At 34.3% G+C, this 25,573-nt stretch overlaps 1 protein-coding gene across 8 annotated transcripts in view; it reads left to right on the forward strand.

The window, feature by feature from the left end:
- The window catches only part of LOC135848952 (uncharacterized), a 61,662-nt gene that overhangs the window by 11,942 nt on the left and 24,147 nt on the right, over positions 1-25,573 (forward strand). Inside the window, exon 2 of one of the 8 annotated variants that reach the window (XR_010559466.1) lies at positions 21,166-23,851. The exons of 3 other annotated variants lie outside the window; for them this stretch is intronic. Coding sequence is in view for 4 of the 5 variants with exons in the window: in XM_065369057.1 (XP_065225129.1) it covers positions 11,766-13,988 (2,223 nt within the window). In the remaining variant the exon portion in view is untranslated. Of the gene's footprint in view, positions 1-1,164; positions 3,956-6,517; positions 9,458-11,738; positions 14,915-16,484; positions 18,945-21,165; positions 23,852-25,573 lie in introns of those variants that run through there. 4 more of the 8 variants (XM_065369062.1, XM_065369057.1, XM_065369058.1 and 1 more) reach the window with 4 other exon arrangements.

The following is a 25,573-nucleotide window of genomic DNA, read 5'->3' on the forward strand; positions in this document are numbered from 1 at the left end:
ATTTTTTCCAATTTATTTGATGGAAATCCGCGTCTGATAGAAAAAATGTTTTCATCAACACATGTTACGTTAGAAAACCCACATTTCAACATGAACCATGAGGGTTTGGTCATGTTCAACAAATTCATATTTTTTCCAGAGTCCCAGTTCAACATTATAACGCTAACGTACACCACCATTCAAACTCTAAAGGTTTAAAACTGTCCCAAGTTACAAGTCGTCCAAACTTACCCGATCTTATGGATTTTTTTTTTCAAGTTAGTCTTCCTGGAATTTTTTCAAATAACCATCATTATTTTGAAAAAAGAAACCGAGTACGAGCCCTACAATTCGCAAATCGCATATTTTTGAGTAAACTTGTATTTTGAAAACTATTTATTTTTCCCAAATATTTCGCATTAATAGGTGCCTACGTAATAATTTCGTACTGGAACACTAGAAGAATATTTTAGGACACAGTGATGTCAACTTTGTTAAAATTTTGACGTGTTTTTTGGCTATTTTTCTCGATTTTTCGAAATTGGCAATAATGACGAAAAAGTTGACATCACTGTAGTCTAAAATACTAGGTTTTGGATTGTGATTTGGATTCTGATGGGAATGACCAAGGTTGACAAAAAATCTGAAATACTGTCTTCTGGAACGGGGAACTCGGCCATTTTTGCCAAAACAGGTTGGGTAGAGGCTAGAGCGAAAAAAATTATTTTTTCGAAAATGTCTGCTCTTTGAGGGGAAGTTAGTGAGTTGATTCCCGAAACACGAAAAATGGTCGAATTGATTCAATTCAAAAGTACGAGTATGACTATGTTTTTCAGGATGATAATTAGTCCTTCAATTTTTCATCAATTTATGACATTTTTGGGTCATTTTGGAAAAGCTGAAAACCGTGCAAGAACTTATAAAATTTTTTGTTCAAGCTGCTGAATTTTTTAGAGCTGCCTTATGGGTGTTTTTGGTATTTACCTAAGGGAAGAAGTCAGTGATTTACCTACTGTGAGATTTTCTAATGAGATTTTAGATTGACCACTTACGAACTGAATTTTGACTCTACTATATTACCTAATACCTACCTACGTAATATTAAAAATTTGTGCTCGAGAGGTTCTCTACTGGGGTTTTCCAACCAACCACGTTCTCATGCTATGCCTACGCTATTTGTTTCAGAAATTGGATTGGACTACCATTGAAAAAATGGCCACTGTTGGTATTGATTTAGAAAACAAAGATACATACTCTCCACCTTTTCCCAGATTAGAAGGCATGGCTGCTCTCGCTACAGCTATGAATGCGTGGAACTATTATTTTTCCCATCATGAGTGGCAGCACCAAGAACATGAACTAAAAAAAGTCAATGAAATCATCAGTGGTATGAAGATACCAAACTGCGTTAGGAAAAGAGTTTCTGCACTTTGCGAAACTATGAAAAACCAAATGTCAGAGTACAGTACTGATCTGATGAGGCGGATGTGCCACACTGACGGAAGTAGATACGATTTTTTTCAACATGGAGCAGTTTGGGACATAAATGGCCACATTAACGAGAAAAAAACTGCGGAGAAAGTTTTAGTGTGTCCTGATCGATCGAATGATAACGACGATATGTTCAAAATGATTACCGCACACTGTTTAGAAACCCATATAAAGAATTTTCCTATGTCTTCGTTGAGTGAAAATTTTTATAGAAATTCGTATGTTTATGACAGTAGACGTGAATTGACAGACTACTGGATTGAGTATAAACGTCGTGAAGAAAATGCTTCTGATGGTGGGTATTTTCAGGATCAGCGACGTCGGGTACTTGACAGAATCAAATTTGGTGTCATCCGTGACTGGCCTATATGTGCGTACGAGTACTTCTGGGATTTCTTGGATGAAAACGAACAAGTGACGATGACCAGAAATTTGATTCAAAATGTGATTGACAGTGATAAAAAATTCCAGATGGTTCTGTTTTCAAAAATGAACAAAAATCAACTCAGGTGTTTATATTCAGAAGAGCCAGTTGACATTATTGCAAATTACTTTGGTATAGGAGAATTGGAGCTAGCAATGGCGACCTGGGAATGCGTCAGGTTAACAATAAGAGAGGAGCAATTCGAAAATTTGGTTAATATAAGGATCTTGCGCTCAGAAATGTATCGCGAAGATAACATCCAGTGTTTGATTGATTTATGGAACAGTGCTCCTGATAATTTGATCGATTATATGATAAATGTAAAAAACTGTTCGATAACTGGCTTTTTCTTTTGGGGAATGCCAGAATCTCGTTTAAGTTGCTCTAGTTTCGACTTTTTAAAAGTTATTCTGCTTCGAACAACACTTGAGTTCAGGAAGAAACTTTTTCTGGAAAAAGGAACGCATCTTTTATTGCTTTATCCCCATGTGTTGTTTCGTTCATTGATCGAAGATTGTTTAGATGTGAGTAATCAGTTGGAAATCACTGAAGCATTGCTGGTTACAGCGATGGAATCAGAACAAACCAAAATTCTATGTTGTTTTCGTGATTTATTGTACTGCAGTGTAGAAGAATTTTATGCATTTTTAAAATTCCTTACTTCAAATCCAGAATTACAGATGCGTGTGAAAAAGCGTTTGTTGAGATCTGGAGTATTGATCATCAGAAAGCTGATCAAAATCGATAATTGGGCAAAATTATCCCAATTTATAGACGACTTGTATCCCAATGATGAAAGAGAAGCTCGTCGACAGAAAAAGAAAGCGTCCAATTCATTTTTGCGCTCTCACTTCCATTACTGGAGTTGCTTTCGACGTAACGGTGATCAAAAGTTCTCGGAAATTGATAACCTCTTTGCTCAATTTTTTACCCCCGAAGAAATTGTAACTTTTAAAGAAAATATAATGGAACAATTTCAAACAGCTTGTTCCGATACAGAATGGAATTCTGACATAGTTGTGAAAAGAGTCGACATTCCAAAACTTACTGCGTGGTGTTATAACGGCGATGAAGAAAAGATTTCGCAATTCAAACGTTCATTTCCGATTGATACAGCGTTTCAGCTTTTTTTGCGTGAAGCAGTAGAACGATACGTTAATAAAAGAGACGCCGATCTATCGTTTTCCTCATTAGATCACCTTTTATGGTGGAAATTTGCATCAAAGAAATGCATAAAATCGTTCAAAAAGAGCCAAATACACGGTGTTATGAAAACACGTAATGTGAGAGCAAATTATTTATGTAAAGGATGGGAGATATATCTATCTGACGTACTGAAGAAAATTATTGCGTGGATTTTTGATGGAAATGAGTTCCAAATTGAACAATTTAAACTACTCTATCAAGATGAAGATAAGTTGAAAATTATTTACTGGTTAAAAGTGAAAGAAGACAGTGTTCGCCGTAATGTAAAGTATTATCATAGCAGCGATGAGTCTGACTAAAATTGAATTAGCCTACGAGTATGTACTCTAAATGTGATGAGTTTCATGATACCACATGATACCTCCTACATACCTATGTACATATGTATTATGTTTCCTATTTGCTCTCATTTTAATGGATTAAAGTTGTGATTTTCGTTCTGATCCTTTTTTTTTTTTTTTTTTTTTTTTACTGAAAATTTGTAGCATTATTTTTATTTCATTCTAGATAGGTACCCTTATCTTATCTAATATTAATATCAGCTTGAAAGATACTTGTGAATAATGTGCGCGGTCAACTGCCCTATGTAGAGATACTTGAGATACATACTAAATGTGTACGAAAAACCATACAGTTGAATTATTTCCCCAAACACAAAAAATAATCTAGCACACATTATGTACTCTTTTATCCAATATCAATGCCCAGATTTTATTTTTATGTTCTGTTAATTAAATTAATCGTTCAATTTTCTTTCTTTTTACCTGAAGAATTTTCCATTTGTATTTATACATACTTGTTGTATTTGATTACATTTATATTTTGTTTTATCATTAAATATTCACCATCATTTCACTGATGTAATCATTTACATTTTCGTTCCATGCTTCTTTTTTTTTTGGAATGATGAAGTAATCACAGTTTATAGAGTGTAGAAGGTAGGTTGGGTACCGCATTTGGAAATGGAAGCTACAGAAATGGTCTAAGAAGGAAGATATCAAGTACGTAATCTACTTAGGTACTTACGTATACTCGTGCATCCGAACTTTTTGAACTGTACAAAACTACATGAAAACAGCCTACAAAAACACATCATTAAACAAAATTTCACAAACTGAAGTGCATTTCTTAATTTTTGAGGAATTTTTAAAAGAAAATTTGATTCAAAAATGGGGGAAAATTCAAAATTTCCTTAAATTGACAAGAAAATCTTGGTATACATCCTAGTTGGGTGAAAGAATGGCATGTTAAGGGGTAAAATAGGTCACTGAGAAGCTCCAGTATGTACTAAGTATGTGCCTACAAGTTTAAGTTGATTTGTGCAATTTTTGTGGCATTTTTTGAAAGTATGGAATTCCCAGAATATGGCAGGAGTCGTACTTCGAAACGCCATTCAACCACCATCAATCGATACAGCATGTTTCATTAGGCCAAGTACATGTAAGTAAATTTTGTATAGCTTTACGAACTGTGTTGAACAAATTTTTTTGTTGGAAATTTCAACTTTCAAAAATCTGCTGAAGGCTCCAGGATTACTTAAAACGGATCGAAGCCATTCCGAATCAATTTTGAAATGTCGAAAATAAGGTACAAACCAGATTTCCGCTTTCCGTGTCAATTTGAGAAATTTTAATTTTTTCTTTATTTTGGCTCCAAAGGGTATTCCCAGGTAAGATAGGCGAAATGGCCCTGTTCCCAGAATTGGCAAATTATAATGGATTATTGTTGGGTACCTCCGAAAAAATGTCTAGCGGAATTTCCGCCGCCCACCTTATCATGCTTGTACAGTACAGCCAAAAAACGCGTTTTTTGCGAGAAAAATTCTGTATTCATGGAGTAGTGGGAAGAAAATTCTGGTACCACGTGGAATGTGTAGGAGAAGCCTGGGCCTTTCAACACGGTTTTTTTCATCATGACACATTTAAACAATTTCTGGAAAAGAGTGCAACTTTTTGGGATTTCTTTTTGAGAAAAAGACATATTTTTGTAGCAATTTTGGGCAGAAAAGGAGACATTGACTTTGGAAAAATGGCAGGACTTTTCAGTGATTTTTTTGACAAAAAGGCGGAATTTTTGACAATAGGTGAATTGTCAAAATGCAAGACTTTGACTATTTTTGCAATACCTAATAATTATTGGCAGAAAGTGATACTTTTTCGCAATTTTTATCTAAAAAGTACAACTAACTATTTTGTATTTTTTTTGGTGAAAAACGCGACGTTTTAGTAATTTTTGCCAAAAAGGCTTCAATTTTTAGGAAAAAATTAGATTTTTTTCTATATTATTTCTCAAATTGAAGATAAAATTAAAAATGAATTTGATACTATTTCCACATTGGCAGACTACACAAAGTTATAATTTTTTCAATTTATTTTATGGAAATCCGCGTGCGATAGAAAAAATGTTTTCATCAACACATGTTACGTCAGAAAGCCCAGGATTTAAACATGAACCATGAGGGTTTGGTCATATCCAACATATTCATATTTTTTCCAGAGTCCTATTTCAACATTATAGCACTTGAGTATACCACCATTCAAACGGTTTAAAATTGTTCTTTCAAGTTTGTCTTCCAGGAATTTCTTCAAACAACCATCATTTGAAAAAAGAAATCGAGTACGAGCCCTACGATTTGTGAATCGCATATTTTTGAATAAACTCGTATTTTGAAAATTAATAATTTTCCCAAAATATTTCGTATTAATAAGTAGGTCTAGGTACCTACGTATTATTTTTGAACTGGAAGAATATTTCAGAACACAGTGATGTCAACTGTGTTAAAATTTGATGTGTTTTCTTGGCAATTTTTCTCGATTTTTCGAAATTGGCAATAATGACGAAAAAGTTGACACCAATATGTAGTCTAATATAGGTTTTGGATTCTGATGGGAATGACGAAGCGTTGACACAAAATCTGAAATACCTGCAGTCTTTTGGAACGGGGCACTCGGCCATTTTTTCCAAAACAGGTTGGGTAGCGGCTAGAGCGAAAAACCACAATTTTTTCGAAAATGTGTGCTCTTTGAGGAGAAGTTGGTGAGTTGATTCCCGAAACACAAAAAATCGCAATCGAATTGATTCAATTCAAAAGTATGACTATCTTTTTCAGGATGATAATTAATAGTCCTTCAATTTTTCATAAATTTATGAAATTTTTGGATCATTTTGGAAAAACTGAAAACCGTGCAAGAACTTGAATTTTTTGTTTAAGCTGCTGAATTTTTTATAGCTGTTTTATGGGTGTTTTTGGTACTTACCTAACTGTGAGATTCTCTAATGAGATTTTAGATTGACCACTTACGAACTGAATTTTGACCCTACAACATCTCGTAATATTAAAAATTTGTGCCCGAGAGGTTCTCTAGGGATTTTCCAACCAACGACGTTCTCATGCTATGCCTACGCTATTTGTTTCAGAAATTGGATTGGACTACCATTGAAAAAATGGCGACTGTTGGTATTGATTTAGAAAACAAAGATACATATTCTCCACCTTTTCCCAGATTAGAAGGCATGGCTGCTCTCGCTACAGCTTTGAATGTGTGGAACTATTATTTTTCTCATCATGAGTGGAAGTACTGTGAACATGAATTAAAAAAAGTGAATGAAATCAGCAATGACATGAAGGTACCAAACTGCATTAGGAAAAAAATTACTGCACTTTGCGAAACTATAAAAAACCAAATGTCAGAGTACAGTACTGATCTGATGAGGCGGATGTGCCACACTGACGGAAGTAGATACCATTTTTTTCAACATGGAGCAGTTTGGGGCATAAATGGCCACATCAACGAGAAAAAAACTGCGGAGAAAGTTTTGCAGTGTCCTGAACGATCGAATGATAACGACCATATGTTCAAAATGATTACTGCACACTGCTTAGAAAATCATATAAATGATTTTCCTATGTCTTCGTTGAGAGAAAAATTTTATAGAAATTCGTATGTTTATGATAGTAGACGTGAATTAACAGACTATTGGATAGAGTATAAGCGCAGTGAAGAAAATGCTTCAGATGGTGGATATGATGGTCGCTTTCAGAATCAGCGACGCCGGATACTTGACCAAATCAAAGTTGGGGTCGCCCGTGACTGGGCTATGTGTGCGTACGAGTACTTCTGGGATTTCTTGGATGAAAATGAACAAGTGACGATGGCCAGAAATTTGATTCATGTGATCCAAAGTGACAAAAAATTCCAGATGTTTCTGTTTTCAAAAATGAACAGAGATCAGCTCAGGTGTTTATATTCAGAAATGTCTGTTGACATTATTGTCAATTACTTTGGTATAGGAGAATTGGAGCTAGCAATAGCGACTTGGGAACGCGTCAGGTTAACAATAAGAGAGGTGGAATTCGAACTTTTGATTGATAACATTTTGTGGTCAGAAATGTATCAGGAAGATAACAACATAGAGTGTTTGATCAATTTATGGAGCAGTGCTCCTGATAATTTGATCGATTATATGATAAATGTAAAAAATTGTGCAATAACTGGCTATTTTTTTAGGGGAATGCCAGAATCTCGTTTAAGTTGCTCTAGTTTCGACTTTTTAAAAGTCATTTTGCTTCGAACAACGCTCAACTTCAGGAAGCAACTTTTTCTAGAAAAAGCATCGCATCTTTTGTTGTTTTATCCCCATGTGTTGTTTCGTTCATTGATCGAAGATTGTTTAGATGTGAGTGATCAGTTGGAAATCACTGAAATATTGCTGGTTACAGCGATGGAATCAGAACAAACCAAAATTTTATGTTGTTTTCGTGATTTATTGTACTGCAGTGTAGAAGAATTTAACGCATTTTTGAAGTTCCTTACTTTAGATCCAGATTTACAGATGCGTGTAAAAAAGCGTTTGTTGAGATCTGGATTACTTATCACCAGAAAACTGATAAGAATTGATAATTGGGCAAAATTATCCCAATTTATAGACGACTTGTATCCCAATAATGAAAAAGAAGCTCGTCGACAGAAAAAGAAAGCGTCCAATTCATTTTTGCGCTCTCACTTCCATTACTGGAGTTGCTTTCGACGTAACGGTGATCAAAAGTTCTCCGAAATTGATAACCTCTTTGCTCAATTTTTTACCCCCGAAGAAATTGTAACTTTTAAAGAAAATATAATTGAACAATTTCAAATAGCTTGTTCCGATACAGAATGGAATTCTGATGTAGTTGTGAAAAGAGTCGACATTCCAAAACTTACTGCGTGGTGTTATAACGGCGATGAAGAAAAGATTTCGCAATTCAAACGTTCATTTCCAATTGATACAGCATTTCAGCTTTTTTTGCGTGAAGCAGTAGAACGATACGTTAATAAAAGAGACGCCGATCTATCGTTTTCCTCATTAGACCACCTTTTAGGGTGGAAATTTGCATCAAAAAAATGCATAAAATCGTTTAAGAAGAGCCAAATACACGGTGTTATGAAAATACGTAATGTGAGAGCAAACTATTTATGTAAAGGATGGAAGATATATCTATCTGACGTACTGAAGAGAATTATTGCTTGGATTTTTGATGGAAATGAGTTCCAAATTGAACAATTTAAACGACTCTATCAAGATGAAGATAAGTTGAAAATTATTTACTGGTTAAAAGTGAAAGAAGACAGTGTTCGCCGTGATATAAAGTATTATCATAGCAGCGATGAGTCTGACTAAAATTGAATTAGGCTAGTATATTCTAAATGTGATGAGTTTCGTGATACCAGAATGATGTTACCTATAATGTTTCCTATTTGCTCTCATTTTGGTGGATTAATATTTTGATTTTCATTCTTTTTTTTCTTTTTTTTATGAATTGAAAATTTGTAGCTTTATTTTTATTTCATCTACTTAGGTACCCGTATTACATCTAATATTAATATCAGCTTAAAAGATAGGTACGTGTGAATAATAAGTGCGGTAAACTGCCCTAGGTAGAGGTACCTACCTGGGATATGTATATAGGACATGGGTACGAAAAACCATCAAGTTTAATTATTTCCCCAAAATCAAAAAATAATCTAGCTCACTTATCTAATTTGTTAATGCATAAAGACATTTAATCAATATTACTCACTTATCCAATATCAATGCTCAGATTTTATTTTTATTTTCTGTTAATTAAATTAATCGTCCAATTTTCTTTCTTTTTACCTGAGGAATTTTCCATTTGTATTTATACATACTTGTTGTGTTTGAATAAATTTATATTTTGTTTTATCAATAAATATTCACCATCATATCATTCATGTAATCAATCAAATTTTCTTTCCATGCTTTTTTTTGGGATGATGAAGCAGTCACATTTTAGAGGGTAGAAGGTTGAGTACCACACTTGGCAATGAAGTCTTCAAAAATGGTCTAACAAGGAAGATAATTTATAATGAAGTACGTATATAGTAGTCTACTTACTCGTGCATCCGAACTTTTTGAACTGTACAAAACTAAATGGAAATAGCCTACAAAAACACATCATTAGACAAAATTTCACAAACTGAAGTGCATTTCTTAATTTTTGAGGAATTTTTAAAATAAAATTTGATTCAATAAATGGGGGAAAATTCAAAATTTCCTTAAATTGACAAGAAAATCTTGGTATACTTTCTAGTTGGGTGAAGAATAGCTTGTTAAGGGGTAAAATAGGCCGCTGAGAAGCTCTAATCGAGTTTTTGTAAGTAAGTATGTAGGTACCTACAAGTTTAAGTTGATTTGTACAATTTTTGTGGCATTTTTTGAAAAATATGGAATTTCCAAAATATGGCAGGAGACTTCGAAACGCCTTCAGTAACCATCAATCGATGCAGCTTGTTTCATTAGGCTAAGTATATATAAAGTGAATTTTGTATAGCTTTACAAACTATACTAAACAAACTTTTTGGTGGAAATTCCAACTTTCAAAAATCTGCTGGAGGCTCCAGGATTGCTTATAACGGACCGAAACCATTTCGAATCGATTTGAAAGGTCAGAACTGAGGTACAAACCAAATTTCCGCTTTTCGTGTCAATTTGAAAAATTTCAATTCTTTCTTTATTTTGGCTCCAAATGGTATTCCCAGGTAAGATAGGCGAAATAGCCCTGTTCCCGGATTTGAAAAATTATAATGGATTATTGTTTGGTACCTCCCACCTCTCTTGGAAAGTACAACCAAAAACCGCGAAAAAAATTCTGTATCCATGGAGTAGTGGGTAGAAAATTCTGGTACCACGTGGAATGTGGAGCCTTTCAACACGATTTTTTTCAAAATTTTTCATCATAGTGGTGGGGGTATAATTGACAAAAGAAAACTTTGAACCGCCATCGCCACAACTCCGGATTGAAAAATGTATTTGAGCAGCTACAACTTTGAGGATCGTCATTTCTATAAGTGTGATGACAGGATCTCCGATTGATTAAGAAAATTAAAAGTTTGAAAAAGTTCACTTTGAAAGTTTATTGTCGGAAATAAATTCACAACAGTATAAAAGATATTCGCGAACAAGTAGGTACAACTTGAAATCACAAACTTTGATAAAAGTAACACTAGGTAGGTACTAGTAAAATACTTAAGACAGCAAAGTAAGAAGCTGAAGTTGAACTCGGAGAGAACTCCAAGTGAACTGAATGTTTAGCATACAGAGAGCTGAGTATTTATTGGGAAAAGGTTGCATTGTGAAATATGGAATTTTACATTTGGAAGCCACTGCACTTTTTATGAAGTGGATTCCAAAGGAGAACTTTACTGGTCGCTTGTTTTTAGGTATAGGAAGGTATAGGATGGATTTAGAAGCCACTAACGTTTTTATAGAAATCAATGGATGTATATTTTTAACAATCAGCTCATTAAAACTTTGCGAGCCGCTTGTTTTTCTAAGTAGGAAGAAAACATTGGAAAAAAGTGGCGACACAGTAAACTCAGTTTATGATGGAAAGGTGTGGAAAAGGTATGGGATGGTTTAATAAGAGGCCGCTCTTTCTTACACATGGTTTGAAAGTATTAAAAAGAAGTGATAAAACCGAAACGAAGTAGTACATATTTTACAGATGGGGTAAAATTATAAAGAAGTGCAAATACGAATACGGACGATTTTTTCGTCATTACATAAGTCAAAAGTATAGAGTTTCAGACGATTTGAAATGTTGTAGCAGCCCTAAAACGCACTTTTCGATCACTTTTGGGCCAACTTCGAAATCTCGCCTAACCTCCAAGAAACATGGCTTGTATACCTACCTCGAAAAGATGATTCCCAAAGTTGAAGCCGCACCCATCGCATTTTTCGACCACTTTTTGGGGAATTTTTTGAAATTCTGAGCCTGAGAAATAGACTTGAAATCGCGTCATAACTGCAGACGAACCCTAACCTGGTGCCTAGAAAAGACAATTCCCAAAAGAGCCCAGAAAAAACCTCACAGGCCCTGAGAATTTTTGACGCATTGATGTATCCTCAGAAAAATCAAAATTTTGAGAACTTCGGACTCCTGTGAAACCCGTAGTTTTGCGATTGGAAATAAGCTATACATTTTTTAGTGGACTACCCTACGGGTCAACTTACTTTTGAAAAAAAAAAACTGGTCAAATCGGTGACTGCAAACTCGTGAGGGGCTTGCTTGTGAGAAATTACCTACTGGGGTTTTCCAGCCAACTGCATTTTTATGCTATTCTTACTTTATTTGTTTCAGAAATCGAATTTGACTTGTTTTATTGAAATGGAGACCACCGATATTGATTTAGAAGACAAACACACATATTATCCACCTGTTCCAAAATTAGAAGATCTGGCTGGCCTCTCAGTAGCTTTACATTTGTGGAATTATTATTATTCTCACTATCACGACACGGATTCGTGTGATGATGAGCTCGATGAGGTGAATGAAATGCTCAATGATATGGAAATGCCGAACTGCATTAGAGAAAGAATTATTGAGCTTTGTGAAACCATTGACCGCCAAGTAGACATCAATTATCACTATGACCGTAAGGATATTATGAAGATGTGCAATTCTCTTGGATATAAAAAACATTTTTTTCTTAACGGAGCTGTTTGGGACACCAACGGGCATATCAACGACAAAAAAACTGCGGAGAAAGTTTTGAATTGTCCTGAACGATCGAATGATCACGATCTAATGTTTCAGATCATGGTCAAATACTGCTTGGAAAATTATATAAAGGATTTTCCATTATCTTCGTTGAGTGAAAAATTTTGTAAAGAAAATCGGTTTTCCTGGAATCGTGACTTAACAGCGTATTGGATTGCGTTAAAACTTGATGAAAGAAAGGTTTCAGGTGCTTATGGCACTGATTCTCAAAACCTGCACCATCGCCAACGCCTACTCGAAAGTCTGCATCGTCAAAGCCGTATACCTGGTCCTCAACCTATGCATGTTTTCGAATACTTCTGGTATTTCTGGGATGAAAATGAACAAGTGACTATTACAAGAAATTTGATTCAATATGAAGTAAGAAGTCACAGAATGTTGTTTCTATTCTCAAAACTAAATAAACATCAGCTTAGGAGATTATACTCGGAAGAGCCTGCTGTTATTATCGCAAACTTTTTTTATTCAGAAGATTTCGAGCTGGTAAATGCAGCATGGGCACATGTCCGGTCAACAATCAAAGAAGAGCAATTCGAATGTTTGATTAATAAGATCTTGAAATCAGAAATGTATCAAGAAGACAACAACATACTATATTTGATCGATATGTGGAACGACGCACCCGATAACTTGATCGATTATGTCATAAATGTGAAAAATTGTGAAATTACATCCGCATTCAAATCTCATTATATAAAATCATCTGGTTTCAAATTTTTAAAAGTCATTCTACTTCAAACGACGCTTGAATTCAGAAAGCAATTCTTTTTGAATATGAGACTACATTTGATATTGAATTATTCCTGTGGTGTGTTCGGTTCATTGATCGAAGATTGTTTAGATGCGACTGATCAGATAGAAATCAAGGAGATGGTGCTAATCAAAGCGATAGAATCAGAAAATAATGAAATTCTACGTCGTTTTCGTGATTTATTATACTCTAGTGTAGATGAATTTAATGAATTTTTGGCATTTTTCACTTCAGAACCAAATTTACAGATGCGAGTAAAAAAGCGTTTGCTGAGATCTGGAGTACTAATCATCGGAAAACTGAACAGAGTTGACAATTGGGCAAAAATATGCCAATTTATAGACGAATTGTATTCCAAGGATGAAAAAGAAGCTCGTCGACAAAAAAAGAAAGCGGTGAATTCATTTTTGGATTTTCACTTCCATTATGGGCGTTGCTTTGGACGAAACGGCGATGAAAAGTTTACTGAAATCGAAAATTTCATGACTCAATTTCTTACTGCTGAAGAAATTGCAACTGCCAAAGAAGACATAATCGACTACTTTCAATCAGTTTTTTCCTGCGATACGAGTATATGGTATCGTCCTGAATTATTTTCAAAAAGAGTGAACATTCCGAAACTTACTGCTTGGTGTTATGATGGCGATGAGGAAAGAATTTCGCAATTCAAAAATTCATTTCCAATTGATAAAGCATTTCGACATTTTTTGCGTGAAGCTGTAGAACGATACGTTAATGGAAGAGACGCCGATGTATCATTTTTTCCATTAGAACAGCTTTTGTGTTGGAAATTCTCATCAAAAAAAAAAGTTACAAAATTCAAAAGGAGGCAAATACACGGTGTTATGAGAAGTCAATATTTAGTGATCTGGTGCTCTTCATGTGGAGAAGAAATCTATCCATATGTACTGGAGAAAATTATTGCGTGGATTTTTGATGACAATGAATTCAAAGTTGAAGAATTTGAACAACTTTACGAGAAAGAAGGTACAATGAAAATTATTCGTTGGTTAAATCCGAGTAAAGATTGTTCTTCATGTAATGAGTATACTTATCATAGCAGCGATGAATCCGACTAATATTTTATTAGGTAATTTATCGGTTTCGTGATAAGAATGTGATTCATTTTAGTTTATTCTAATTTAAATTTTTTTCCCATTTGTCTCTTCCATCCTATTCACTTACGTATAGGTATTTTGTTGTATCAATATTATTAATGTTAAGTAGGTACCAATTAAATTTTCATTTCTTGCAATGTTTTTTTTTCTTCAGAGGCTTTTGAATGATTTTTTTTATTCAATTGAGTGAAATGTAAGTGCCTTGGACTACAAAAAAGGCCCTTGGGTACGTGTCAAAAAATTGTTTTTCACTTTATTATTGCGATTCTGGTTTAAAACTATAAAAGCAGGTGGGGAGCAAGAGTATGAACTTGATGTTTGATACACTCTGGAAGGGAAGCAAGTATGAGTTAGAAGGTGGAAACAACAAAATAAAAATTCTTGGTACATTTTTGGTCCTCTTTACTTGCATTAATAATTTTTAAACCTCGGTAGAACGCAAACTGTTCATTCAATTTCTAAAAAATGTTCACTAAATCGTAGTCTCTTCAACTTTTTTTTTATCCCTCTATATTTGTCCGACACTGTTCCGGTATTTTAGAAAAATTACTACATTTCCAAGTAGGCAGATATGTGCTGAAAAATTTTTAAAAGAAATTCATCATTTTTTGGAAGGATATTCATACTCATAGTCAACTTTAAATCAAAATTGAGGGGGGGGTAAAAACCCTAATTTAGACAATTTCTAATAAGTGTCGTTTTTTTCTTACGTTTAGGGCACTTTGTGTAGTCCAAGGCACATCTGAGTACCTACACATTTACCTATGTTTTTTATTTTCTTAGCCATTTGCTCTCTTCATTATTCTATAGTTTACGAGTACACTGATAATTATTTTTTCATCTGTGTTCATGTTTGAAGAATGTTCAAAATGTTTCCATATTTTTAATATCTTACCATATACATATTTTTACTTACAATAAATTGAAACTCAAAAAAAGTCCTTAATCATTAATTGTATGTTGTTCAAATCATTACCTATTACGGCTATTACCATCTATTTGCATCATCGCAGCTCAAACTGACCTTTTACAACTTAATTTTACAAAATCTTATTTCTGGGTGGGAAATGGTGGATAGGTAAATAAATACTTGATATTTCTGATTTCTCTATTGGCTCATTACATTTATGGAACTCTAAAGGTTTGAAATTGTCCCAAGTTATACTTCGTCCAAAGTTACCGGATCGTATGGATTTTCTTTCCAAGTTAGTCTTCCTGGATTTTTTTTTAAACAACTAGGTATCATTTGGAAAAACTGAATACCTTAATTATTTGAAAAACTAACCTAGTACGAGCCCTACAATTTGCAAATCGCATATTTTTGAATAAACTCGTATTTTGAAAATTACGAGTAAGTATCTATTAATTTTTTCTAAATATTTCGCTATTAAGGGTGTAGTTTAGTAGGTAAAATGAGTAGGTAAAAACTTTCAATTCTCGTTGCAAAATTAACAAAAAACTACTGCTAGGATAACTTTCATTTTTGGATAAGTATGTTGTTTAGACGGATAAAATCTGGAAGCTAAAATACACCCATTTTTGAACTGGAAGAATATTTTAGAACACAGATGTCAACTTTGTTAAAATTTGACGTGTTTTTTTGGGTATTTTTCTCGATTTTTCGAAACTGGCAATAATGACGAAAAAGTTGACACGACTCTGTTGTCTACTCTCTAAATTTGAAACAGTCAATTTCACTGCTTAGCAGTCACGACATTTTGCCTTTTTAAAGCAGTAGTTTTTTTTACTGCAAAACAGTGAAAAATTACTGAATTGGTCAGTAAAAAATCATTTTGACTGACCAATTCAGTAATTTTTCACTGTTTTGCAGTAAAAAAAACTACTGCTTTAAAAAGGCAAAATGTCGTGACTGCTAAGCAGTGAAATTTGACTGCTTTAAATTTAGAGAGTAAAATAGGTTTTGGATTCTGATGGGAATGACCAAGGTTGACACAAAATCTGAAATGCCGTCTTCTGGAACGGGCACTCGGCCATTTTTTCCAAAACTGGTTGGGTAGAGGCTAGAGCGAAAAAACACGATTTTTTCGAAAATGTCTGCTCTTTAAAGGGAAGTTGGTGAGTTAATTCCCGAAACATGAAAAATGGTCGAATTAATTCAATTCAAAAGTATGACCATCTTTTCCAGGATGATAATTTTCGTCAATTTACACAATTTTTGAATCATTTTGGAAAAACTGAAAACCATGCAAGAACTTGAATTTTTTTTTAGAGCTGCCTAATGGGTGTAGTCGGTAGTGTCGGTTCCCTAAGGATAAAAGTCGGTGATTTACCGTGAGATTCTCTAATGAGATTTTAGATTAACCACTTGAGAACTAAATTTCTATAATGACTCTACTATTATTACATAATATTAAAAATTAGTGCCCGAGAGGTTCTCTACTGGGATTTTCCATCCAACTGCGTTCTCATGCTGTGCCTATACGCTGTTTGTTTCAGAAATTGGATTATACTTCTATTGAAGAAATGGCGACTGTTAGTATTGATTTAGAAAACAAACATACATATTCTCCACCTTTTCCAAAATTAGAAGACATGGCCGCTCTCGCTGCCGCTATAGATGTGTGGAAGTACTATTATTCTCAAAATGAATGGGAATATTACGGTGAAGATCAACTAAAAGAAGTGAATGAAATCATCAATGACATAATGGTACCAAACTGCATCAGGAAAAAAGTTACTGCACATTGTGAAACTATAAGAAACCAAATGTCAGAAGACAATACTGATATGATGAGGCGGATGTGCCACACTCACGGAAGCAGATACCATTTTTTTCTTCATGGAGCTGTTTGGGACATAAACGGCCACATCAACGACAAAAAAACTGCTGAGAAAGTTTTCCAGTGTCCTGAACGATCGAATGATAACGACGATATGTTCAAGATGATTACTACGTACTGCTTAGAAAACAGTATAAAGGATTTCCCCATGTCTTCGTTGAGTAGAAATTTCATCAAGTTTTTTGTTCCCAATGGACATGAATTAATGGACTATTGGATAAAGTGGAAACGTCGTGAAGAAAATGCATTAGGCGAGCATGATGGTCGTTTTCAGAATCACCAAAGAAGGTTACTTGAGAAAATGATATTTGCCAACTTCCGTAACTGGCCTACGTGTGCGTACGAGTACTTCTGGGATTTCTTGGATGAAAATGAACAAGTTATGATGTCCGGATATTTGATTCGATGTGATGAAAAATACCAAATGTTTCTGTTATCAAAAATGAGCAGAAATCAGCTCAGGAGTATATATTTAGAAGTGCCTGTAGACATTATTGCGAATTATTTTCGTTTAGGAGAATTAGAGCTGGCGAAAGTGACGTGGGAACGTGTTAAGTTAACAATCACAGAGGTGCAATTCGAACGTTTGATTGATAAGATCTTGGGCTCTGAAATGTATCGCGAAGATAACAACATACAGTGTTTGATTGACGTATGGAGCAGTGCTCCTGATGATTTGATCGATTATCTGATAAATGTAGAAAATTGTGCAATTTCTGACAAATTTTTTTCGAGGAACTCAGAATCTCGTGTAAGTTGTTCCAGTTTCAATTTTTTTAAAGTCGTTCTGCTTCGAACAACGCTCGAGTTCAGGAAGCAATTTTTTCTGGAAAAAGGATTGCATTTGTTATTGAATTATTCTCACGAATTGTTTCGTTCATTTATCGAAGATTGTTTAGATGTGAGCAATCAGTTGGAAATCACTGAAACGTTGCTGGTCACGACAACGGAATCAGAACAAGTCGAAATTCTATTGTGTTTTTGTGATATGTTGTACTGCAGTGTAGAAGAATTTGATGCTTTTTTGAAATTTCTTACTTTAGATCCAGATTTACAGATGCGTATAAAAAAGCGTTTGTTGAGGTCTGGATTACTTATCACCGAAAAACTGACTAGAATTGATAATAGGGCAAAATTATCCCAATTTATTGACGAATTGTATGCCAAAGATGAAAAAGAAGCTCGTCGACAGAAAAAGAAAGCGTACAATAAATTTTTGCTCTATCGCTTCCATTACTGGAGTTGCTTTCGACGTAATGGTGATGAAAAGTTCGCCGAAATTGATAACCTCTTAGCTCAATTTTGTACCCCTGAAGATATTGTAACTTTTAAAGAAAACTTGATGGACCAATTTCAAGCAGCTTGTTCCGATACAAGGTGGTCGTATTCTGATATATTTGTGAAAAGAGTCAATATTCCAAAACTTACCACATGGTGTTATAATGGCGATGAGGAAAAAATTTCGCAATTCAAACATTCTTTCCCCATTGATACAGCGTTTCAACTATATTTGCGTGAAGCAGTAGAACGATACGTTAATAAAAGAGACGCCGATCTATCTTTTTCCTCATTAGAACACCTGTTATCGTGGAAATTTACATCAAAAAAATGTATAAAATCGTTCAAAAAGAGCCAAATACATTGTGTTATGAGAACTCATAATGAGAGAACATACTATTTATTTAATGGACGGTGGATATATCTAACTGACGTACTGAAGAAAATTATTGCGTGGATTTTTGATGGAAATGAGTTCCAAATTGAAAAATTTGAACGGCTCTATCGGGACGAAGATAAGTTGAAAATTATTTACTGGTTAAAAGTGAAGGAAGATTGTATTCCCCATAATATAAAGTATTATCATAGCAGCGATGAGTCTGACTAAAATTGAACTACTTACCTATACCTATTACTTACCTATCTAGTCCAAGTGATGAGTTTCATGATGTAATGCATGGTTATGGTTCCTAATTTGCTCTCATTTTAGTGGATTAAAAGTTGTGATTTTCGTTCGGACCTTTTTTATTTAAATACACTGAAAATTTGTACCTAGCATTATTTTATTGCTAGAGACATTTAATCAATATTATTTACCTATCCAATATCAATGTCCACTGTCCAGATTTTATTATTATGTTCTTTTAATTAAATTCATCGCCCAAATTTCTTTCTTTGTTACTTAAATAATTTTACATTTGTATATAAGTACATACCTACATTACATGTTTTATTCGAATGAATTGATATTTTGTTTTATCAATAAATATTCTTTATCATATTCATATCATTGATGTAATCAATTAAATTTTCGTTCCATACTTTTTTTTTGGAATGATGAAGTAGTCACATTTTAGAGGGTAGAAGGTTGATTACCTACCACACTTGTAGATGGAACCTACAAAAATGGTCTAATTCGAAACTCGAAAGCGCGTATACAAAAACATAATCATTAGACAGAATTTCATAGACTGAAGTGCATTTCTTAATTTTTGAGGAATTTTCGAAAATAAAATTTGATTTAAAAATTGAGGAAAATTCAAAATTTCCTTAAATTGACAAGAAAATCTTGGTGTACATTTGACTCCCTTCCCCAGTTCCCCCCTCGCCGAATCGATTTGAAACAGTTTCGAACCGTTTGAGTTAGTAGTTCCAGAGCTTATTCTCTTGGATTTCTTAAAGTTTTTGCACAACGTTTTACCCAATGAAATTGCAGTTGAAAACCTGAAATTTAGTTCAGGTATACTCTTAATTTCCACATTCTTAGTCGGTTGGAAGTGATTTTATGAATTGTTCTGAAGGCTCCTCCCGAATTGAGGAGATTTAAGGTTTTCAAAATAAAAAAATCGTTAAAGTGATATCTATAGGTATATGGTCAAGTAAAAGAAATGGCATGTTATGTGTCAAGCAGATCACTGATAAGCTCAAATCGAGTTTATACGTGTTCAAGTTGATTTGTACTATTTTTGTCATTGGTGGCATTCTTTGAAAATGTGGAATTTCCAAAATAACGGCTGGAGACTTCGAAACACCTTTGAAACCACCGTCAATCGGTACAGCATGTTGAATGTAGGCTAAGTAGGTACATATAATAATAAAATAAATTTTATGTAGCTTTATAAACTATATTAAACAATTTTTCGAGTGGAGGGGAGGAGGGATTTTAACTTTCAAAAATTTACTGGAGGCTCCAGGATTGCTTAAGATGGAACGAAGCCATTTCGAATCAATTTTAAAGGTCGAAAATATGGTACAAACCGAACTTTAGCTTCCCGTGTCAATGTCAGAAATTTTAATTTTTACTTCATTTTGGGTCCAAATTTAATTTTCGAAAATTCACTAAAAATTGAGAAATGTATTTCAACATTTTCATCATAAGATAGGTAAGGCGAATTCAAGAGCTTGATTAAAATGCATAATACTTATATTATAATGATGTTGTTAACAAATTGTTGCAGCTTTTTATGGTTAGGTAGGTAATTTGATTTTAGGAGGGCAGTGTCTGTCTGGTGAGAAATTGTAATGTTACACATTTTAACGCAGAAGTAGGTGAAAACTGAAAGTTTTTCAAGCAGTCATTTGATTTCAATCTTGTCTCTATTCAAGTACAGATTGAATTTGCAACAGTAAGAAAAACGTCAAAATTTGACACTCAAGGGCCAGATTTTGGCTCTTGAGTGGCACTCAACAGAAAAAATCAAAGAGTACTATGAATACCTACCATACTGCCTGTGAAATAATGAATTTATACCTACTCGTATACACAGGCAAAAGCTACGTGGGAATCAATTTAACTACCTATACTCCCGATTCCTAAAAAGTAATTTAGGATTCAAATCGCCTACAGCCCTTTGAGACCCCATATCTTCCATTTGGGGAACTTCCAGAGCTAACATTTTTTCTGAGTGGCTTTCAACTCAAATGAAGGTTTTACTGAATTGGTCAAATTCTCCGACATTTTCTTTTCGCGATCCACCCGTGATACTACTATACATTTTGATCCACTTATCCCAAAATTAGGCTTCTAAACGCATGATGCTTTCATCTTTCAATTTTTTATCAATTTATTCAATTTTAGAATCACTTATACCTATTTTGGAAAAAATTGAAAACATTGCAATAACTTCAATTTTTTGTTTGAGCTGCTGAATATTTTTTAGAGCTGCCGTATGAGTCACGTTGGTATACCTAACGGTAAAAGTCGGTGATTTACTGAGTGATTCTTTAATGAGATTTTAGATTGGCTACTTACCAATATAAACTATTTTGCCTGAGAGGCCCCCTGTTGGAATTTTTCAGCCAACTACGTTCTCACACTGTGTCTACGCTGTTTGTTTCAGAAATTGGATTAGACTTGCATTGAAGAAATGGCGATTGATTTAGAGAACAAAGATACATTTTCTCCGCCTTTTCCAAGATTAGAAGACATGGCCGCTCTCGCTGCCGCTATAGATGTGTGGAAGTATTATTTTTCTCATGATGAATGGAAATATTACAGTAGAGATCAAACAAAAGAAATGAATGAAATCATCAATGACATGAAAGTACCGAACTGCATAAGAAAAAAAGTTACTGCGCTTTGTGAAACTATAAATGACCAAATGTCAGCGTACAAAACTGATAGGATGAGGCGGATGTGCCACATTGACGGAAGTAGATACCATTTTTTTCTTCATGGAGCTGTTTGGGACATAAATGGCCACATCAATGGCAAAAAAACTACGGAGAAAGTGTTACAGTGTCCTGAACGATCAAATGATAACGCAGAAATTATGTTCGAAATGATTACCACATACTGCTTAGAAAATCATATAAAGGATTTCCTTATGTCTTCGTTGAGTGAAACATTTTATAAAAATCTGTTTTCTTATGACAGTAGACATGACTTAACAAACTATTGGATTGAGTGTAAACGTCGTGAAGAAAATGCTTCAGTTGGTGAGCATGATCAACGCTTTCAGAATTGCCAACGTCGGCTACTTAATAATATCAAACTTGCTACCTACACTAACTGGCCTATGTGTGCGTACGAGTACTTCTGGGATTTTTTGGATGAAAATGAACAAGTGACGATGACCAGAAATTTGATTCGAAGTGACAAAAAATACCAGATTATTCTGTTTTCAAAAATGAGCAGAAAGCAGCTCAGTTGTTTGTATTTAGAAGAACCAGTAGTCATTATTGCGAATTATTTTTGTTTGGAAGAATTAGAGCTAGCAATAGCAACATGGAAACGGGTCAGGTTAACAATCAAAGAGGTGCAATTCGAACGTTTGATTGATGCAATTATGGACTCAGAAATGTATCGTGAAGACAACAACATACAGTGCTTAATTGACTTATGGAGTAGTGCTCCTGATAACTTGATCGATTACATAATAAATGTAAAAAATTGTGCAATCGCAGCGAAATTTTTTTTTGTAAAGCCAAAATCTCGTGTAAGTTGCTCTAGTTTTGACTTTTTAAAAGTCGTTCTGCCCCAAACAACACTCAACTTCAGGAAGCAATTTTTTTTGGAAAAAGGATTGCATTTGTTATTGAATTATTCACACGAATTGTTTCGTTCGTTTATCGAAGATTGTTTACTCGTAGATGCGAATGATCAGTTGGAAATCACTGAAACATTGCTTGTCACAGCAATGGAAACAGTACCAATCAGAATTCTGCGTTGTTTTCGTGATTTATTGTACTGCAGTGTAGAAAAATTTAACGAATTTTTGAAGTTCTGTACTTTAGATTCAGATTTACAGATTCGTGTAAAAAAGCGGTTGTTGAGATCTGGAGTACTGATCATCAGGAAGCTGATCAGAATTAATAATTGGGCAAAATTATCCCAATTTATCGACGAATTGTATGCCAAAGATGAAAAAGAAGCTCGTCGGCAGAAAAAGAAAGCGTCCAGTTTATTTTTGCGCACTCACTTCCATTACTGGAGCTGCTTTCGACGTAATGGTGATGAAATGTTCACTGAAATTGATAACCTCTTAGCTCAATTTTTTACCCCTGAAGAAATTGTAACTTTTAAAGAAAATTTAATGGACCAATTTCGAACAACTTGTTCCGATACAGGATGGAATTCTGATATTGTTGTGAAAAGAGTCAATATTCCAAAACTTACCGCGTGGTGTTATCATGGCAACGAGGAAAAGATTTCGCAATTCAAACGTTCATTTCCGATTGATACAGCGTTTCAACTTTTTTTGCGTGAAGCAATAGAACGATATGTTAATAAAAGAGACACCGATCTATCATTTTCCTCAGTAGAACACCTTTTATGGTGGAAATTTGAATCAAAAAAACGCATAAAATCGTTCAAAAGGAGCCAAATACACGATGTTATGAGAACACATAGCGTAAGAACGTACTATTTACGTCGCCACTGGCCGTCTGACCCGGGGAAGAAAATTGTTGCGTGGGTTTTTGATGGCAATGAGTTCCAAATTGAAAAATTTGTACGACTCTATCATAAAGAGCAGTGGAAAATCATTTTCTGGTTAAAGTCGTGTGCTCGCCGGAGTATAAAGTATTATGATAGCAGCGATGAATCTGACTAAAATTGAAATAATCCAAGTGATCTGTTTCATGATAAATAATGGTTCCTATTTTGCTCTCATTTTCGTGAATTGAAGTTGTGTTTCTCGTTTTAATTTTTTCTTAATACCATGTTGCTTTTGAGTATAGTTTTTTTTTTAATTGACTGAAAATTTATAGCATTAGTTTTATTTTATCTTAGATAGGCGCCGATCTATGTAATATTGATTTCAGATTGAAAGATGTCTCCAAAAAGAAAATTCGACTAGGTACTCGCCCAATTTTTAATTTTTTATGCTAAAAAGACATTTAATGAATATGTAAGCCTTTACTTATACCTATGTTATCCAATATCACTGTCTAGATTTTATTTTTATTCTCTATTAATTATATTCTTCTTCCAATTTTCTTTCATTTTAGCTGAAGAATTTTACATTTGTATACATACTTGTGATATTTGAATAAATGGATATTTTGTTCAATAAATAAATATTCATTATATGACTGATGTAACGACTGCCTTTTTTAAAAAAAATTTTTTATTGCCATGATGAAGCACTTACATGTACCTTGTGGTGAGAAGTGTGTTTTAACAGAATAAAATTAATCTTCAAAAATCGTCATCCATTTGTTAGGTTATTATTATCATTTTATCGCCTCAATTCTAGAGGGCAGAAGATTAATAATATCTTTATCACACTTGGCAATGGATGCTTAAAAAATGGTCTAACAAGGAAAATGTGTAGGTGGGTAATTCTCAAAAAAAAGGTCAAAATCGTGTACCTGGCAAATTTCTCAAAGGTTTTAGCATGAAATTTTTTTTTTGGTCCATTCAAGGATCATCCCCCACACATTTCACGTATGGTATTGAGATTTTTAGCCTCTCCTTTTAATTGGTGTACATTCAATTTTATACCCCAAATGTCCTTCGACTTGGCTGTCACACGCCATGTTTTTGAAAATGAATATTGTTATAAAGTGTCATGAACTTCATTTTTTTAGGGGGAAAATTGACACATTCTCATTATTATAGAACACGAAGGTCCATTATTGTGCAAATTGTAATTGCAATAAGTCCATAGGAAGCTGACATTTCACATTTGAAAACTATCACACACTTTTTGCGCAAATTTTAGAGCAATTTTCAATTATTTTTGGTAGCTTCCCAATCCAACATTTTTTTTCTGGTGAGTGACTGCACTGGTTCACTGTTCTCATAGAAATGTTACCCCGCAATGTTATTTTCAAAACCTGCGCAATGGCTCGTTCTGATCATACTTATCTCTGAAAATTTGATATTTCTAAAAATCGGTGTCCTTCGGCTTGCCTTTTTATTTACCCTGATGAACCCGCCAAAAACGATCATTGAGAAAGGGAAGAAACTCCACATGATAAGTGCACATTTATTACGTGTTAAAAATCAAATAATGTCCAGTAAGTAAGGCTAGAAACGAAAAAACGTTGAGATTGTCCTTCGGCTTGTCCAGCGCCCATTTTGTCCTTCGACTTGGCCAAATTTCAGACTGCAGCTGTACATTTATCGCACTAGTCGACATATTACACGATAATACAAGCAAAATTTGGCATTTTCTCCCTTCCCACGCCTCACCTCCACCCCTACCAGAAAAGGAAGTCCAGATTCGAACTCTGTGGCCTCGAAAACAGATCGATCCATATTACACGATAATATAAGCAAAATTTGACATTTTTTCCCTCCCCACGCCTCACCTCCACCTCTACATAAAAAATAACTCCAGATTCGAATTCTACGTACGACATTGAAAAAATATTAATCGACATATTACACATCTGTGAGGGTCGAATCCTAATTATCGCCGTTTTAATGGGGTCAGGGCCCACAGTGGGGGGGATTGAATTGAGGCCAACACTAGAAAAGGGATCTGGGACACCTATATACGAATGATTCCCACTTGAAATTTTCCAAAAAAATGATTTTTGTTTTTCAAAATTATGCATATCAAAGTTGACCTTTTTTTGACGATTACCCGAATGTATGTACGTAAATGCAAAAAGTAAGCCTTTTTGGCAACTTATGGCAATAGGTAAGTGATACTTTTTCGCAATTTTTGCCAATTTGAACAATTTTTCAACATTTTGATTGAAAAATGCGAAACTTTTTGGGCAATTTTGGGCAACTAACTGATAATTTTATCGAAAGAAAGAGTTTGTTTGATCAATTCCTTGCAAAAAAAAAAG

The sequence above is a fragment of the Planococcus citri genome, chromosome 5 (genome assembly GCF_950023065.1).
Source record: "Planococcus citri chromosome 5, ihPlaCitr1.1, whole genome shotgun sequence".
Taxonomy (NCBI): domain Eukaryota; kingdom Metazoa; phylum Arthropoda; class Insecta; order Hemiptera; family Pseudococcidae; genus Planococcus; species Planococcus citri.